General features: G+C 41.7%; 1 protein-coding gene across 3 annotated transcripts in view; it reads right to left on the reverse strand.

The window, feature by feature from the left end:
• LOC130166106 (zinc finger protein 638-like) overlaps positions 1 to 15014 on the reverse strand; it is a 40879-nt gene extending 25865 nt beyond the window's left edge. For 2 of the 3 annotated variants that reach the window (XM_056371449.1, XM_056371448.1), the window contains exon 1: positions 14832 to 15014. In XM_056371449.1, the coding sequence (XP_056227424.1) occupies positions 14832 to 14899 (68 nt within the window). In that variant the 5' untranslated portion in view covers positions 14900 to 15014. The remainder of the gene's footprint in view (positions 1 to 14831) is intronic. The other variant, XM_056371450.1, reaches the window with a different exon arrangement.
• Positions 15015 to 17874: the final 2860 nt, after the last annotated feature.

Raw genomic sequence — 17874 nt, forward strand, 5'->3', positions numbered from 1 at the left:
TGACACAGCCACATTGTTGAGACTCAATTCCCTTTTGGGGACAAAAAGGTCAACTGGCTGTGTAAGGTCAACTAGTGGTTATAGTTAGGGTTATGGTTATAACTCCCCTCCCCTCCCACTCCATAAACCTGCTGCCTGTCTTTCCTGTGCTGAAAGTCTCTCTCCTCCATCTTTCTGCTCCCCGTCTGGACATCTTCACCTTTCTGCACTCCTTCCTGGCTGAAGAAGTTTTAGGATTATTCCTTTGAACTGACACTAAACATATCAAATGTGCAGCATAGAGGAAAAATATCTAAAAATCACTTCTATAATAATCTTCAAAATACTTGCCCTTAACTGACAATGATACACTCTGGTGACAATGCTCCATAATACACCCTAACTCCTCGTCGTCACACATGTTGACCAAGGTGTCATTTGCTTGTTTACTTGTTGTTGCTGCCTCTTAATGCTTTGGAAGAAAAACCTGTGGAAGTCATTTTCTAATGTGCAAGTGCTGAAATACCATAACTGATCTCGGAACAGTCGAAGCTGAGTAAAGGACAGCTTGACAAGCAGACCTCAGCTGTAGCTAATCACAAGTCAAAGATCCCAGGATTATCATCAATGTGCAAACCTTCGAATTAAGATGCTGTCTTCTCTGTTTGATAAGATCCAGCCTTTGTCAACGGGACACGGTCACACCCATGAAACTGATAGAAACTATAGATACAACGGCTGGACGTCAAGCTAGCTTCCAGAGACAATACCCAGCTGCCACCACAAGAGGGCAGTAAATTACATGATGAATGCAAAAAGGCAACAGATTGCTCTTCTGAGATGTGAGGATAGACGTCGTTTCTGCTTTGGTATTGTTCTAATTGATGTCTATTTTCAGCTTTAACTGGGCTTGAGTTAATTTCCTGTACATTTACTGGAACCTTTAACCCTTAACCTAACCCTGACATCACTCTTACCCCAAAAGTAGCCTATGCCAGACACGTACACACACACACACACACACACACACACACACACACACACACACACACACACACACACACACACAGACTGTGTTCTGTAATCTAAGCTACATATAGTGCTGAGTTCACCTCTTTATGAATCAAACGAGCATTTTTAGTTTAAAACCAAGGACTAACCCTGAGGTGTTCCTCAGAGGCCCTCAGTCTTAAACCACTTGGACAAACTGTATCTAAACATGCTCAGGTTGGACCACATGCTGTGGATTAGCCCCCATGTTCCCACTCAACTTGATACTTGCTTCTACACCCAGACAACATTCCTGTGTTGAGTCATATGAATGACTTAATTAGATCATCTAGATCGAGTGTTGGCTTTACTAGTGGATCAACATACAGCCAGGAAAGACCTACTTTTATAACAGTCTGGTATCTGAAAAGGCAAAGGAGGAGAAACAGGAAAAGGAGGAGAAAGGAGGAGTGGATGTACACTACTCATAATGTATTACCCCATGTCTGTTTGTTTGTGTGTTAGTTGGTTTGCTTGTCATCAGGATTATTCAAAAAGTACTGAACCTATTTCTACCAAACGTAGTGGAGGGATGGGGCATCATCTGGGAAAGAATCCAATACATTTTGGTTTCCATCTGGTTAAAGGGACAGATTTTTATCACTTTGCTAAACATTGTAAAAAATCTGACACATTTATGGTTTTGATGTAGTAGAGTTTGTGGAATTTGGTGCAGGTTCCACAGTGTGGAAGAAAATGTTTGACTTTGGTGAAGGTATGTGCTCTGCTGAGTGCCGTTCTGTATTTATGTACTGTCTGTATTTTATATACTTTGGGCAGCTGGGAGGGGGAGCCAAATAAAATGATTATATGGCCACAAATTTACTCCTTAGCTTCCTTGAAAGCATTTTGGAACAAGTTGCACCACCTCAGGCCTTTTATCCTGTGCAGACAGCTGGAGCTGAAGGCTGAAGGCACAGGAGCTAGCTGTTGTACAGCCTCAGCTCGGTGGCTCACTTATCTATTCTACCATACATAGGCCGAGGTTTGCTGTGGTGGTAGTGGCAGAAAATGCTATGTCCACACTACTATGTTTTCATTTTAAAACACAGTGTGTACGTAGCTGCCTCTCACATGCTGGTCGCTCTTGCCTTCGGATGTGATTCAGCTTCCCAGGTAAGAAAAAGGAGCTGATTGGCTCCACTTGTTGATCAGCAGTAGTTAATTAGTTTAGTAATCGTCCTCTCTGAAATTGTCCTTGTGTCTGTGGCAAGTGTCAGACTCTGCCATCACCTATACACCTCACACTGTGCACATTTTCTATTTATTTATGCAGTCTCTCTCTTTGTCTCTTTTTTTCTTGTTCATTATTTGAGGGTTTTTTTTATTTCATGATTGTGATATTGTCAGTTGGAGAAGAGTTGCTGACTCAGGCCCCTCCTGAGGGTCTTGGTGGCTCGGCTCAAAGATAATTCAAGATCAGATATTAAGTGTGAACATGAAAATGAGGTTTACAATGAAAGAATTTAACCAGGAAACCTAAACCAGATGTTGAGTGAAGACCATGGGCCTCTTGTTTTTAGACACAGTCTATTCCCATCCACTACCCCTCCCACCCCTCCCCAACCCCCCATCCACAATGTCCCCATTACCTTTCTAAATTTATCTAATTTATAGACCATTTTACTGCTGGCACTTGTGTGAAGGGCCGAGGCTGTGGGGTCATCCAAACAGCCAGTTCAGAGAGGAGGGTGAGGAAGTCGGTGTGTGTGTTTCTGTCCTCATTAGTTATCACAGTGAGAGCCAGTTCAGGTTTTAAGGCCTTGTTTTTTTGGAGGAGGAGAGGAGAATGTTGATTTAGCAGAAACATTGAAGTTAATTTTAAGGTGTAAAAGTTGGTTTTAGCCTCATGGTTATATTCAGAATTAGACGATCAACGTGGTCAGTGGAAGGGGAGTAAGGGTGTGTTTATATTTTTCTGTGTTTGTCCAAAGTAGCTTATCATGCTGTCACAGTGGATTATGTGAAATTAAATTCAGACTAACTGCTTCCTGCCCTGCATTTCACATCAACAAAGCAAATACGTGTTTTAGATACACTTAAGAAGTATTTCTAAATAAACTAGTCTGTACAGTTCAGAGTCAGCAAGGCCAGCTTAACAGATTATTACAAAATATTTGAAATGAGAAATTTGTTTTTACTTTTTCAGCGTTTTACCATTATTCATATTATAGCACAAAATGAACGAAAATACATCTATTTCCTCCTCTCTTTGTTAACAGGTGATGTCCCAGCATTGCAATACACACTAATTTAACACTGGTCCCACCCGATCCTTCCTCCATCTAATAGTCATCTAATAGTTTGTCTAATTTATACACGAAAATGCATGTGTGCATGTCAAAATGAAGCCCAAGTGTTTTTCCTCATGAGTGCTGTCAGTTTCTCTTCATGACTGAAGTAAATTGTGGTCTCACAGGTACTTGGCATGTTTTCTGCTGGGTCATCAGGTTGGACACTGGAGGGAAGTCACATCAAAACAGGAAGTGACAAAAGCTCATCATGTAATGAAATCCAATAGTGAGTGAGCTATGTGGCAGTTTATAATCTTCATGCACGTTTAGAGTACTATTACCACGGTAACATGCTGGGACACACTCAGGTAATCTCTGTGTCTGACCCCTCCCTCCCTGTGCATCACATGGTACGCCTGCTATATTCTCTGTCTCATGACCGACATCCAAGAACGTCTGTGCAGCCTGAGTGGCTGCTCGTCGTAAATCTGTTGATGACTTATAGCAGGAGATCACGAGGAACTCTCTCCTCTCTCGTGGACTAGAAATATTACACTAGCTCTTCTGCAAACTATGAAGATTTCTAGGGCTGCTCCATAACAGTTGACCAGGTGGTAGTTGATGATTGGTTGGTTGGTCCTCATGGACAGACATCATTTACAGTCATGTAACCAAACGTCTTGGGTTCATCTAATTGGGTGTTTTTAGTAATAAAGTTAAGTCCGATGTACAGCAGCATCAGCTTCTGTGCCTGTGTTACATGTGTGAGGCCGTTGCTACACGTCTTCATTTCCATTTTTATGCCCATATTAAGAGGTTAGAGCGGACACACAGTCTCCGTGTTTCATTTCACAAGTTTCAGTGTCATTCCTATATTTCACACGTGACGGTTCCTGGCAAAAATCGACGGTGAAATCATCTGTTGATAGATATATTCACATCATACCAGCAACGTTAAAACTGTCACCTTTCACTATAGTTTGTATGTCTAGGCTGAATCTGAATATGACACAGACATGAAAAAATATAAATATTATATTTTTTAACCATTTTAGCAGCTGCTTGTGTAGAGTGGAGGTGTTATGTATGAACTAGTCAGTACAGAAACACAGTGTAGGCTATAATTACAGTATGTGTCATGGTTTGCTATGGCAGACACTTTTTGTGAGTTTTGTTTTGGACTTTTTGCACTTCCTGTTTTATTTTGTAATTGGTTTCCTTGTGTGTCTCAGTGTTTTTGCTTCCTGTCTTGGTCTTGTTTCTGCGGTGATTGTCTGCCCCGCCCTAATGTGTTTCACCTGTGTTCAATCACCCTTGCCTCCCTTGTCTATATAGTCTTTGTGCTCCTCTTTGTCTGTGTCGGTTCGTCTGTTTAGTTCAGGGTTTGTTCACGTCGTCTGTTCATGTCTGTTATTTTGGATAATAAACCTGTCTGCACCGTTCCCCAAGTTTTGGCTGCATTTGGGTCCTACTTACCTCAAAACCCTTGACAGTATGTCAATAATTTACCAGGTGCAGTGTTTATCTGCTGCTCTCCCTCTTTTTCTGTGTGTGTGTGTGTGTGTGTGTGTGTGTGTGTGTGTGTGTGTTGTGTGTGTGTGTGTGTGTGTGTGTGTGTGTGTGTGTGTGTACACGTCTTGCTCTGAACGAGGTTAGATAGCGTAGCAGCAATGTTGGCCATTATAGAATGTAAATAAGGATGGACGTAGCCTCTGTGACGTCATCCACAGGTTTCTGAAGCTCAGAGTGAGCTGCTTCACCATTACCATCTTGCCAGTGCCTGACTTTGCCCCCTAACTCCGGGCTAATCTAAAAATGGGCAAAGAGGTGGAGTCGAGACATTGGTGCATACTGGGTTAATAACTTTGGCAAGCATACACCCCTGTTAGCATCATTAGCACAGCTGGGCGTCTTGCTCAAAGGCTAACTCAAGGATAATACACATGCTGGCTTGTTAACGAGTTAAGCAACAAGACAAGGTATGGTGAGCCCAGACTATTTCACTCACCTCAAACACAGGAGCACAGACTTCCTCATGTTCTGTTAGTTAATTAACCAACAAGTCAAACTGTCTGATATTTACATGAAAAATGTATAAACACAGAGAGGTCACAGTGACTAGAATTAGCTGAGGTGACACCTAGCTGACAGCTAGCAGCTAGCACCCACCTGTCACTCAAAGAGGCCACGCCTTCAATTATGCAGAACTTTAGTCTTTAATAAAATGTAAACAGATGAGTTATATAAACAGATGTCATGAAGGAGGAAATTAACTATAGACCAAAACTGTTTTTGTACCAGGCTGTAAACATGTTTATTTCTGCTGTAAAATTGGACATTTTAACATGGGAGTCTATGGGGACTGACTCACTGTTGGAGCCAGACTCTAGGGTTCATTAAAGGAACTGCAGGTTTTACCACTTAAGTGTTGGCTTCATGTTTCAGCCTGGGATCGTCACATGCTCTCATGTGACCCACACACACATGCCAACTGATCAGATCATGTTGACAGCAGCATCTGATTATAATTGGTTTAAAAGCCCAAACTGGATCAAAACTGATACGTTTTTTCTGCGCATGCTAATGAGACACATGTCTGAAAGGGGTTTCAGAAAAGTGTGTATTGACCATTAACCAATATGTCCTTCCACCTCCACGAACCCTAGTAGAAACAGAGAAAAGATGACACACACAAACACATATGGCACATCCGAGAATAGAAAATGATGGCAGTAGTGAAGTAGGAAGTATGAAAGACTAGACAGTGCCATGACATGGAGCCAGAGACGGGTGTTAGAGTGCTTCCCACATGTCTGAAATATACTTGAGTGGGGCAGGGTGGGGTGGGGTGGGGGTTGGGTGGCAGAAGGAATCTTTTATCTATCAGATGATCATGATGTTTTCTCTGAATAATACGAAAGAAATTATCAATAAAGTGGGAAATATATTTGGCAGCTGTTAATTTTTGGCTGGGTTGGAGCTTAGCCTGTATGTGGTAGACACATGTGTCCTTACAAGATAAACAGAGCATAACCAGCTGTAATATTCTGTCACTGCAGTATGAAAAGTCTTTTCTTAGTATTAGGGCTCCATTGAGGAAACAAAAATCTTTTTGAGAATAAAATCATAATATTATGAGAAAAAAGTTGTAATTTTAGGCTTTGTGTTGTTTTATAGGGAAATACCAGAAGCTTTAAAATGAGGAACGTGGAGAATCAGTTCTACTTTAGCATAAGTTTCACAAATAAGGAGAAACTTCATCTTTTGGTTCATCATCATCATCATCATCAGGACATTGAAAAGTTTGTGAAGAAACTAAGTCTGTTCTATTGTTAGACAGACAAACAGCAGTTGCCACTGACTGTCCTTTCAACTGTTTGATTGGTTGCTTATAATATTCCTAAAAATTCTGTTTTTTTTTCTCTCGGAATTTTACATTTTTAATTCTCGTAATATTACAGCTTCAGTCAAGCTGCACTGTCATGTCACAAGGATTTTTCACTTATCAGCACAATAAATTTGTTCACCTTAATGACGTGTTGGAGGTGTGCTAATCACGAACAGCAGTATGGCCTCAATTATACACATACACATACACTACCTGTTTGTGGACAGGTGCAGACTTTTCTCTGATCATGTGGTTCCATTCACACAACAATTGAGGGTCGATGTTGGTCTGGCATGCATCTTTCCCACACTCCAGTCCAGAGTCATATAAATGTGGGTAACACTGGATCTCCTGGAAGAACTTCTCTTCAAAATAAGAGTCCATTTTGTTAACTGGAGCATGCACTGCCACTGTATTTGCTTAAATTTTGGGATACACACAGACATCTGCATAGGTGTCCGTGCAGACCGAAGCAAACCGTTGCAGTAGGTAAGAATAGGCCTTTATTCTCCCTCAGATGTGCCCTCAGACAGCTGTGGACATCACAGACACACCATCATTGTTAATATACTTGTTTCTTTTTCAAGGTGTGCTGGCAACAAGTGGCAGCTTGTAGTTTTTTGCAATAGATTTGTATATATTAGTATATTTTTTTTCGATTGATGTTTTTTATTCTACATCGTTGTTTCATCTGACGAAGGAGAAAATAATGTAGACAAAGGAAAAACTCTTGGCTTTTAAGTTTACCAGATATGGAGTTAAACATCCTATACTGACTGAGCTGTAGAAGCCGTACTGTGGATGCAGAGCTGGGGCTAAGCTAAAGGCTAGGAGATGAGATATAAGCCTTTTCTACCATCGATCCACATGGGAAATGTCAACTCTCTGGCTAACGAGTGTGATGAACTGGAGGCACTTGTGAAGAACCAGTGAGCACATCGTTAGTGTAGTCTCATGTGTTTCACAGAGACCTGGTTAAACAACAACACTCCCGACTGTTGTGTGGATTTACCTGGTTTCACTGCAGTACGAGCGGACACAGACACCAGAGCAAGTGGGAAGAATAAAGGTGGAGGACTGGTTCTGCTTATGAACAATAGATGGTGCAACCCTGGTCACATCACAGTGAAGGAGAAGATCTGCTGTCAGCATACTGAACTGTCAGCAGTTGGTCTTAGACTGTGCTATGTACCGAGGGAGTTCTCACACATCGTCACCATAGTTGTTTAAATTCAACCACGAGCAAAGCCTGTAGTCGCGTGTGACATCATCCACAAGACTGTTGCTAGAGTACAGACCCAGCACCCTGATGCATTTATTGCAATATCAGGGGATTTTAAACATGTCACTTTCACCTCTCACCTGACTGGCTTCACTCAATATGTTGACTGTCCCACAAGGGAAAATAAGGAGGCCTACACTGCTTCAGCTCTACCACCACTTGGCAGATCAGATCATAATCTGGTTTTTCTTCCGCCTTCCTACAAGCCCTGTGTACTGAGGCAGGCTGCAACCACCCGTTCATTCAGGAACTGGACCCCTGAGGCCAGTGAGTCTCTAAAAGACTGTTTTGAGTGCACAGATTGGAACGTCCTGTTGGAGTCACAGGAAATGATAAAAGCAAGGACCCTGACCTTGATAGAATGGTTGAATGTACCGCGGACTACATTAACTTCTGTATGGACACTGTAATACCAGCAAAGATTGTACACTGCTTTCCAAACAACAAACCCTGGGTCACCAGTAACATCAAGAACCTCCTCAAGCAGAAAAAGGAGGTGAACAGGAGATTATAGCAGGCGAAGGAGGACTACAAAAAGAAAGTAGAGTGGAAGCTGCAGCACAACAACACCAGAGAGGTGTGGAAGGGGATGAGGACCATCACTGGCTATAAGGACAAGAGCAGCCAGGCAACATCAGGTGATGTGGACAAGGCCAATGAGTTCAACCTGTTCTACAACAGGTGTGACACAGCCTCACCTGTTCTCTCTCCCACTGCTTCAGCTGCAGCTTCTCCTACAGCATCTCCTCCACAACCTGACACCGCAGCTACAACTCCCTCCACACTGGGGTCAAGTCCCCTTTGCTTTACAGAGGAGGAGATGAGGGCGGAGCTCAAGAGGCTATGTCCTGGAAAGGCAACAGGCCCGGATGGTGTGTGTCCGAGGCTGTTAAAGGACTGTATAGCCCAGCTAGCTGAGCCTCTCCAGAGGATCTTCAACTTAAGCCTTCAAACAGGGAGGGTCCCGGTCCTGTGGAAAACATCATCTCTTGTTTCGGTACCTAAAGTAGGACGACCGGCTGAGATAAATGAGGACAGACCGGTGGCCCTCACATCACACATCATGAAGACCCTGGAGCGGCTGCTTCTCCACCTTCTTAAGCCACAGGTTGAACAGGAGGAGTACAGGGATCTGACAATGGCCTTCAGTAAATGGAGCGACAAGAACTGCCTCCTTCTGAACACCTCCAAGACCATGAACTGCCTCATTCTGAACACCTCCAAGCCAGTCAACATTTGAGGGAAGGACATTGAAGTGGTGCACACTTATAAATACTTAAGTGTGTACCTGGACAGTAAACTGGACTGGTCCCTGAACACAGATGTCATTTACCTGAAGGGGCAGAGCCGGCTCTTTTTTTCTCAGGAGGCTAATGTCCTTTGACATCTGCAGTGAAATGCTGCACATGTTTTATCAGTCAGTGGTGGCCAGTGGACTCTTTTGTGCTGCAGTCTGCTGGGGCAGCAACATGTCAGACATGAACACAAGGAGACTGGACAAGCTGGTCAAAAAGGCTGGGTCTCTGCTTGGCAGGAGTCTGGACTCACTCAGGGCTGTTGTGGACAGATGCTTGCAATGTAAGATGGAGGCCATCTTGGACAATACCAACCATCCTCTCCACAACATTCTGGCAGGACAGAGAAGCAGCTACAGCTGCAACAAACATCTCATCTCACTGCGCTGCAGAACAGAGAGGTTCAGGAGATCCTTTGTTTCCACTGCCATCAGGCTATACAACACCTCAGCCAAAGGATGTGGACTAATGTAATTGTTATTGTTTATTTATTATTAACTGTTATTATCATCATTATTATTATTATCAACAATGAGCTAATGGACACACGAATTTCCCCTAGGGCATAAAGTATCTATCTATCTATCTATCTATCTATCTATCTATCTATCTATCTATCTATCTATCTATCTATCTATCTATCTATCTATCTATCTGATCTGATCTGATCTGATCTGATCTGATCTTTTCTGCTTTGGGGACACATGATCAGCCGGTGCCCTTGCAGTAGGTCACAACAAATTGGGGGGTGCATGGTCATCCGCGCTGAGCCTCACATATACAGCTCAACTCTGTACTATTCCTCACTGCAACATTTAAAACTGATCTGCTTCTTCACAATAAAAGCATCCTACTGGTTTGCCATTGGCAAGCTTTTAATTTGAAATAGGAACAGCAGGAAAGGTATGGTGGCCCTGAGAGCTCAGTGCACTACAACTTAAGAAAACACATGCAAATAGACAAAAGTGTTGCAAATACTCACAACACGACGGAAGTATTTCCAGGGGAGGTTAAAAAGTGATGAACTTCGCTGTTGTTCAATGCCCAATTCTGACTTTTGAAGAGCAATGAACAGCAAGTGTGTCCCAACCAGGTTCATCACTTTTTTCATTTTATTATGTTATTTTATTATATGGTTTTTGTTATTTTTTGCCTTAATTCTGATAGAGAGAGAGAGAGTTGTGTTGTAGGACTGAATGTGCAGCATGTTTGTCTGTTTGCATGTGTTTTCTTAAGCTGCAGTGCATTGAGCTCTCAGGGCCGCTGTAGAAAATGTCCAGTTAGCATTAGCGCTAACTTAACACAGTCTCAGTACAGCTGAAATCTGTAAACAGTAACAGGCTTGTATTTTAAGGTACAGACAGGAACACAGGAGTGACTTTAAACTCCAAATCACAGACATCGCATTTACTCCCAGCATTTACATCGGACCACATCCGGAGGTGGTCTGGCTTGCATTATGATCAGATCTCATCCAGTCATGCAGCATGACTACATTGTGAAGCAAAAATTCTGCCTGGCAAGTTTAAAGGTCACCTGAGTCTCCCTCTACGTGATAGCTTTACCACACCCAGCAAAAACTACAAGTAGCAGCAGAACTGACAAGTCTTCCATCTCAAAAAGTGATTAGAAATTACTGATGTCTGTTCATAGCTTGGCTTTCTTTGACCTGTGACACTCTTATCTATTGTCAAGTTTGCCAGACACGCCCAGGCAATGTGTATATTGAGATCCAGTCACAATATGGATCTAGATAAAGTATCGAGATACAGATCACCTGAACACACACTGGAGTGTTCTCTTCAGTCTGTAGCTCGGACATCCAATACGCAAATGTCTAATACGCAAATGTAACATATTTCCAAATATGAAATATATATGTTCTAATTTTATATGTACATGTATGTAAAAATTATACATGAAACCTATTAGAAATTGGAACAATTTCATATATTGACATATATGTTTGGCCTTTACAAATATATACATTTATATACTTATTTGTAGACATATGTTACATAAATATATATCCATCCCAAAGCCTGTCAATATACAGTATGTTGATATTATAAACAGTAGGGTCCAAAGGGATCCAATGGGAAGATACATGTTTAAAATGAATGAGAAATTAATAAGAAAAACATATATAAACATATAGATTTTAATATGCATGTTGTTTGAATAAACTTACCTGAATAAATTAAATATATACAGTAATAACACATGTTAACATGTAATGTGAAAAAGTATCATATAAACATTTTTAATATATGTACATATACAAATTTTAATATGGGTATTTCATATTTGTTATAAACATATATCTTCATATATCCTGAGGGGTGTATATATTATGTTATATGTCATATTATATATGTATATATTTGATAATAATACATCCCCTTATAGTTAACATATATGGCAACATCGCTCATGAAATAGGGACATATATGTCATATATTCCATTTGTGCATGGGACACACGAGTTAAGATGCTGAGGCAGCTAATGGGAGGAGACAGACATGTTGCTACCAGGCAGCAGCACAGCTGCGTGGCTATCCCTTACTACAGCAAACACATGTCATCACAGCTTGGCTTGGCACGGTGCATCTGAAGCTGATGAGGGGCCTGTGGAAAACCCAACGTTAGACTGTGGCTTTTAGGTCTGTGTTTAGTTACATGTATCAATGTTTTGTAAACCTATAGTTTTGTGCAATGATGATTACTATGAGACACTGTCAACATTTGGCTGAAGTGTGTGTCCTGCTAAAGCACAAGAATGTTGGTGTGGTGTGTGTTCAGCCAACAGTAGGTGTTGTTGGAATTAGAGGTGACATTAGCATCATAGCTTCTGTAAGCAATGAATATTTTTAACTGCTGCTGACAATCATTATTCAAGTATGTATCTGTGTGTGTGTGTGTGTGTGTGTGTGTGTGTGTGTGTGTGTGTTCCAGGGTCCAGGGACTTGTCTGCCTTGTGGGGACAAAAAGCAAGTCCCCATAACGTAAGTCATTAAATTTTAAGGTTAGGCAAGTAGTAGTTATGGTTAAGGTTAGAGTAAGTCTCCAGGAATTGAATGCAAGTTAATGTAACAACTGTGTGTGTGTGTGTGTGTGTGTGTGTGTGTGTGTAGGTGTGTGAGCGCGCGCGTGTGTGTGTGTGTGTGTGTGTGTGGCAGAGAGAGAAGGTTAAAGCATGCTGACAAGCAGAAGCTCATAGGATAAGCCTTTAAGATTACAGCTGTCCACACCGAATGAAAAATGATTCCTCTTTGAAAAAACATGGAAATGATCCGGTGGAAAACAAACTGAAGTTAGCTACAACAACAAAATAACTTTGTCAAACAGCTGGAGACACTCTATACACATCCATCAACACTTCACTGCCTACAACACATAAACAAGTGTATCAACAAAAATACCACTCATAGCAATTAAAAAATAATCTTGATTCTGATCTTGATTTATCCTCAATGAAATTGGGTTGTTGTGAAACGTTCATTCTGCATGCTAAATGTATTGATAGGAAACTGGGGGCCTTTCACACCCAGCTCGTCTGAGTCGACAAATGAACCTTGATATGTGAGTTTGCTCTGTTGGCCAATAGCAGAGCTGCTTTGCTGCTTTGATTTGACTTGTGATATATAATTCAAAATGGTGCCCATCAATTTACATTCAATAGTCCATAATGACAGAATTCACAATTTGATAATTAATTCAGTTCTTTGTAGAAGCCTCTTCAGCAGCAGCAGTTACAGCTCTCTCTCTAGTTTTTCCCTTTCGTCTTTCCTGATCTTCTCAAACTCTGTCAGATTGGATGAGAAGTGTCTGTGAACTGTCTTCTTCAGGTCTATGCACAGCACTCACATAACACTCCAGCATTGTCTTTTTTTTAAGGTTATATTTTTGGGCATTTTCAGACAGTACATTGAGATAGAATTCAAGAAGAGAGAGAGAGAGAGAGAGAGAGAGAGAGAGAGGGGATGACATGCAGCAAAAGGGCCGCAGGTTGGGCTTGAATCTATGGCTGCTGTGTTTAGGACTAAGCCTATGTGGTACATGCTTTACTAGGTGAGCCACGAGCACCCCAGCTTCAGGTAATTGTCATGGAGATTTTTCTCAGGACCCAGCTGTATTTGTCCCCATGTCTTTTCCTCACAGTGTCTTGGTCTAGTCTCTTTACCATAAAGACTTGACTAATGGAGAGCTGCTGAGATCTCTGCAGAGGATTTCTGAAGCTCTGTTAGAGGGACTATTGGGTTCCTGGTCAGGGAGGTTCCTGGGTTACTCAGTTTGACTGGACACCAAGTCTAGAAGAGTCCTGGTGGTTCTAAACTTCTTCCATGTCTCAGTTATTCAGACCACTGAACACTCAGAGCTTTGGAGATGCTTTCACACCTTAATATCTACATCTCACCAGACTTTCATTGTGGAGGTCTACAGAGAGTTCACTGGACTTCAAGGTTTCTGTCCTGACCTGCAGTGTGAACTGTGGGATCTGATATACACAGGTGTGTGTCTTTCTAAACTCTGTCCAAACAGCTCACTTCATCACAGGTGGACATCTCAGGGATAATGAAAACAAACAGGAAGCAGCTGACCACAGTTTGGATCCACAGAAAATATAAATGAGAGATAATAATAATAAAAAATCTAAAAACATGCTTTCACTTACTGGATTATTGAGTGTAGACTGATGGGCAAAAATTTTGTCCATTAATTAAAATATAATTCAAATTACAATACAAAGGTCATGATGCAGACCTACCTTCAGATTCTCCCTAATATCATAAGGTGTCTTACTCTGTGGTAATGCCTGAGATGAACATTGACTTTCATCACACTGGACTTTAGTCACCACTATTGCTCATGATGTGGTTGCGGACCTTGTTGTTGAAGTTTGCTGTAACGCGTATGCTAGCAGCAATGGAGAACAGCACATGAAAAGTAGAGAGGCATTTCAATTACCAAGACCATTACCACGCCCCAGAGTTTATGACCCTGCTTATACCAAGACCATCAGCTTTTGTATTCAGCTCCGAAGTACGACCAGTGTTCATCAATATTCCTGGATTTTTATTAAATAAATGAAAATATACTGAAAAACATGCAAGTTCCTTTTGGTTCCAGTATATTTTTTATCTGTCTAGTCACTGCAAACAATTTAAAGCTGAAATTCTATTTGTTGATAGAACAGTTTCTATCGTATTCATCAATACAGCTTTAGGGTTTTTAAATTACGACTTCCAATTATCAGCCACCATTCAAAACAATACTGTATAGTTGCTGGTGTGTATGGGTTAATTAAGTTAGGATAAACAGCATGCATTAAGAAGTGCAGAGGAGCACATCACCTCCTCCACTCAGAAGTTTGTTAACCTTCTAAAAGTCAGCGAAGTGCAAGTGATTCTGTCAAATGCAGATGTGTAACATACACGCTCTTTATCAGGAATAAATTACATAGCTGAATGAATTTCTACTTCAACACATAATAGTAAGAAACATGAACAGACACATGTGGATGAACAGAAAAATGATTCTTCTCAAACTGTATTTTCTGGCTCTCCTTTCCCTGACCCTTTAGTTTTGCCGCTCTTACTCACTGGAGAGCTGCTTTCGAGAGGTTGGTGCTGGTCCTCCGAGCTCGCTTCTTCTTGTTTGTCTTCAGCATCTCCAGTCCGCTCTTGGAACCTGGATCTCCACCCCTTGAAGATCCAGCAAATATAGTTTGAAATCAAGGAAAAGGAAAAAGACTGAAGGTGTGTAGTCCAAAGTGGGAGACTGCCTCCACCATCTACAAAGTTGCAACAGGGGAAACAAACTGAATTTTTGTGCACTGAAAACTGTCCCATGCACAGCCGACACAGTTTGAAGTGCTCTGACCTTGCTCCCTCCCTTTTTCCCTCCTCCCTCTCTGACATTTCACATACACACATACAGCGTTACCCCTTCTCCTCGTATCACACAGACACACTGAGCCAGTATAAAGAATTTTTATTACCCCCCCTTAACTGTCAGGAATGCATACCGAAAGAAATAGTTCACCCCCAAATGAACAGCATCAACATTAACAGCAGTTCAAATCTAGTATGTCCTGTTGCAGTATATAGAACAGACAGGCTGAAGCTGTGTAATGTGGATTAGCTCTTGAATCACTGTTTAATATGTATAACACATTGGGTATCCTCCATTTGAATTCCTATATAGTTTAAACTATATTTAACCATTTGTAATATTTCACTCAGTGAATTGAGGCAAAATCCAGGGATAGCCCTCTTTTACAAGATGGCAGGAATTAGTGGGTCACAAGTCACGGCTGCAGAGTCTCCAGTTACACCAGACTGCTGATTCAGATGGTGAAGTGTAGGGGGACAGTGAGAGGGAAGACTGGCTGGAATGATGTAAGAAGATAGAGACGTGATGTGTATTTCTGGGGAGTAAGAAGGGAAGTAGGGGACACCCCGAGATCAAGAGAATGATAATAATGATAATAATTAAAGCTGCAAGCGGCATTATACATCGGGGCGGCCACCAGGAGGCGACGTGACACAGCCAACATGCATTATGTTCCTGTATAACAAGTGTAAACCAGACCATGAAAATGTCTTGTAATTAAAATTATGATTGTCACTCAAGGGGCGCTTAATATTTTCAGTAGGTGGTGCTATGACTTCATACCATGCAGATGTCTTCAGTGTGGGACAGTCATCAAAATGTGAAATTTGGTGCAGATTGGACAATGTATTTTATAGTTGTAACAACTTCCTGTTTAATGTCAAAAAATCAAAATTCGCCGCGCCGCCACAGCCATGCTGTTCAACGAAATGTCAGTTTTCACATTCAGGCATCTTCAAAGTGTTAAGTACACTGTGAACAACTTTGAGGTGGGTGTGGTGAACCCTCTAAGAGGAGCACATCAAAGAGTATAACATGACACTTCCTGTTGCCACAAGAGGGCGCTATGATTAAAAAAGATTGGCATGTAGATGTCTTCAGGCCGCCACAGGCAGGCCGTTCAAGTAAAACTCAAAAGTGACTTCCAATAGATGGCGTCGGTGGAGTGAGACGTTTCCCAAGCGTGCTCTCCAGTGTTTAATTGGCACAAAGACTCTCGAAACATTTTTAAAGCTGAGCGAATATTGTGAGAAATGTTAAAGTTTTGGTACATTGCTAAGAGAGTGTTGCTTTTATATTATGATGATACTGCTGCTATGCGTTAGGGGGCGCTAGGGTGAAACTCAAGGCAGTCACGCACACATAGGGAGACACCAGAAGAACAAGATGTCATGTGACCGCCTCAGATGCTTAAAGTAAACAATAACTCCAAACATGGCGAAATGGTGGTTACATGAAAAGGGAGAGTAGGTTTTTCTCTAGGTGAGGACAGCTCAGAAGAAGGAGGCACTGTGCCAAGAGGCTGGGACCAGCCTGTGCACCAACGAAGGGAGAGCCGAGTCTAAACCATGGTTTCTCCCCAGCTTTTTCACCAATCAGATAGTTACAAAAATATATACAAAACTCTGTGTAACTGCTAAGATAGACACTCTTCTCTGGGACGTTGGCCACAGCTAACTGCTTGCAGACTGTGGTTTTCAGATCGGAGGAGATCCATGTACATGCTGATTTTGATTCTCTAATAGCAAATAAATATTGGTTTCAATGGATAACTTCGAGTGGAGAACTAATAAATAAACGAATGCGCTGACAATATAACGCTAATCGAGAACATGTCCAGCAAAAGAGGATATAAACAACAAAAACAAGATCAAGTTAACAGTAAAGAAGAGGCTAGCGCTAGCCTGCATCACCAAGAAGATGGCGGACATCGACTTTGGAGGACGACTGCGAACACTCTGATATCGCACATCCGTGGGGGCAGACAATTATATTTGAGCTCGGTTCTGTCCAGCAAGAAATAAAGGAACATCTACCAACAATACAAGTGACAACTACCAGGATTGAGTTGGAGCTATCCAGCCTGGCCGCTCGCATAAACCTGGCCAAGCACGTATTTACGACGTGGAAGGTATGCTATTACCAATATCCGCAAGCCACAAAGCACTGGAGTCTGTGATAAAGGAAAGACTATTCATGGAGGAATAATTTAAAGATCATTAACATCCCAGAGAATATGGAAGGAACAAACATAAAATCCTTCACCAGTGACCTGCTCTAAAATGTCCTTCAGACCCCTAACGACCAACCAGCTCCGGAGCTGGAGCTTGTGCACAGGCTGAAAAACCATGCACAATCCTACTCAAACTACTCTGGTTTGAAAATAAAGAAAAGATCCTCGAAATAGTCGAAATAGGTATCGAGAATCGTGGAATTTCACTGGTATTGGTATCGAGTACTAAATTTCTGGAATCGTGACATCCCTAGTCATGACCAAGACCACCATCTATTGTATTTCAGCGATATCTACTGAAATGAGCATGCTAACCAAGTAGCCGTGTCCCGGACTGTGTTGTAATACCACAAGATACACTAGATGCTGTGTGAGTCAGTGTAGCGTCTAGTTTGCCCTCAGTCCCATGGAGAAGAAGAGCTTCCTTCTGAGCTTGAAGTTACGCTACAGCTCCTGACTAAAAAAAAAGAAAGAAAAATGCTGCCGACAAGCAAAGTAAAAACCTACATGGCAATAAA

Source organism: Seriola aureovittata, chromosome 3 (assembly GCF_021018895.1).
Source record: "Seriola aureovittata isolate HTS-2021-v1 ecotype China chromosome 3, ASM2101889v1, whole genome shotgun sequence".
NCBI classification, from domain to species: Eukaryota; Metazoa; Chordata; class Actinopteri; order Carangiformes; family Carangidae; genus Seriola; species Seriola aureovittata.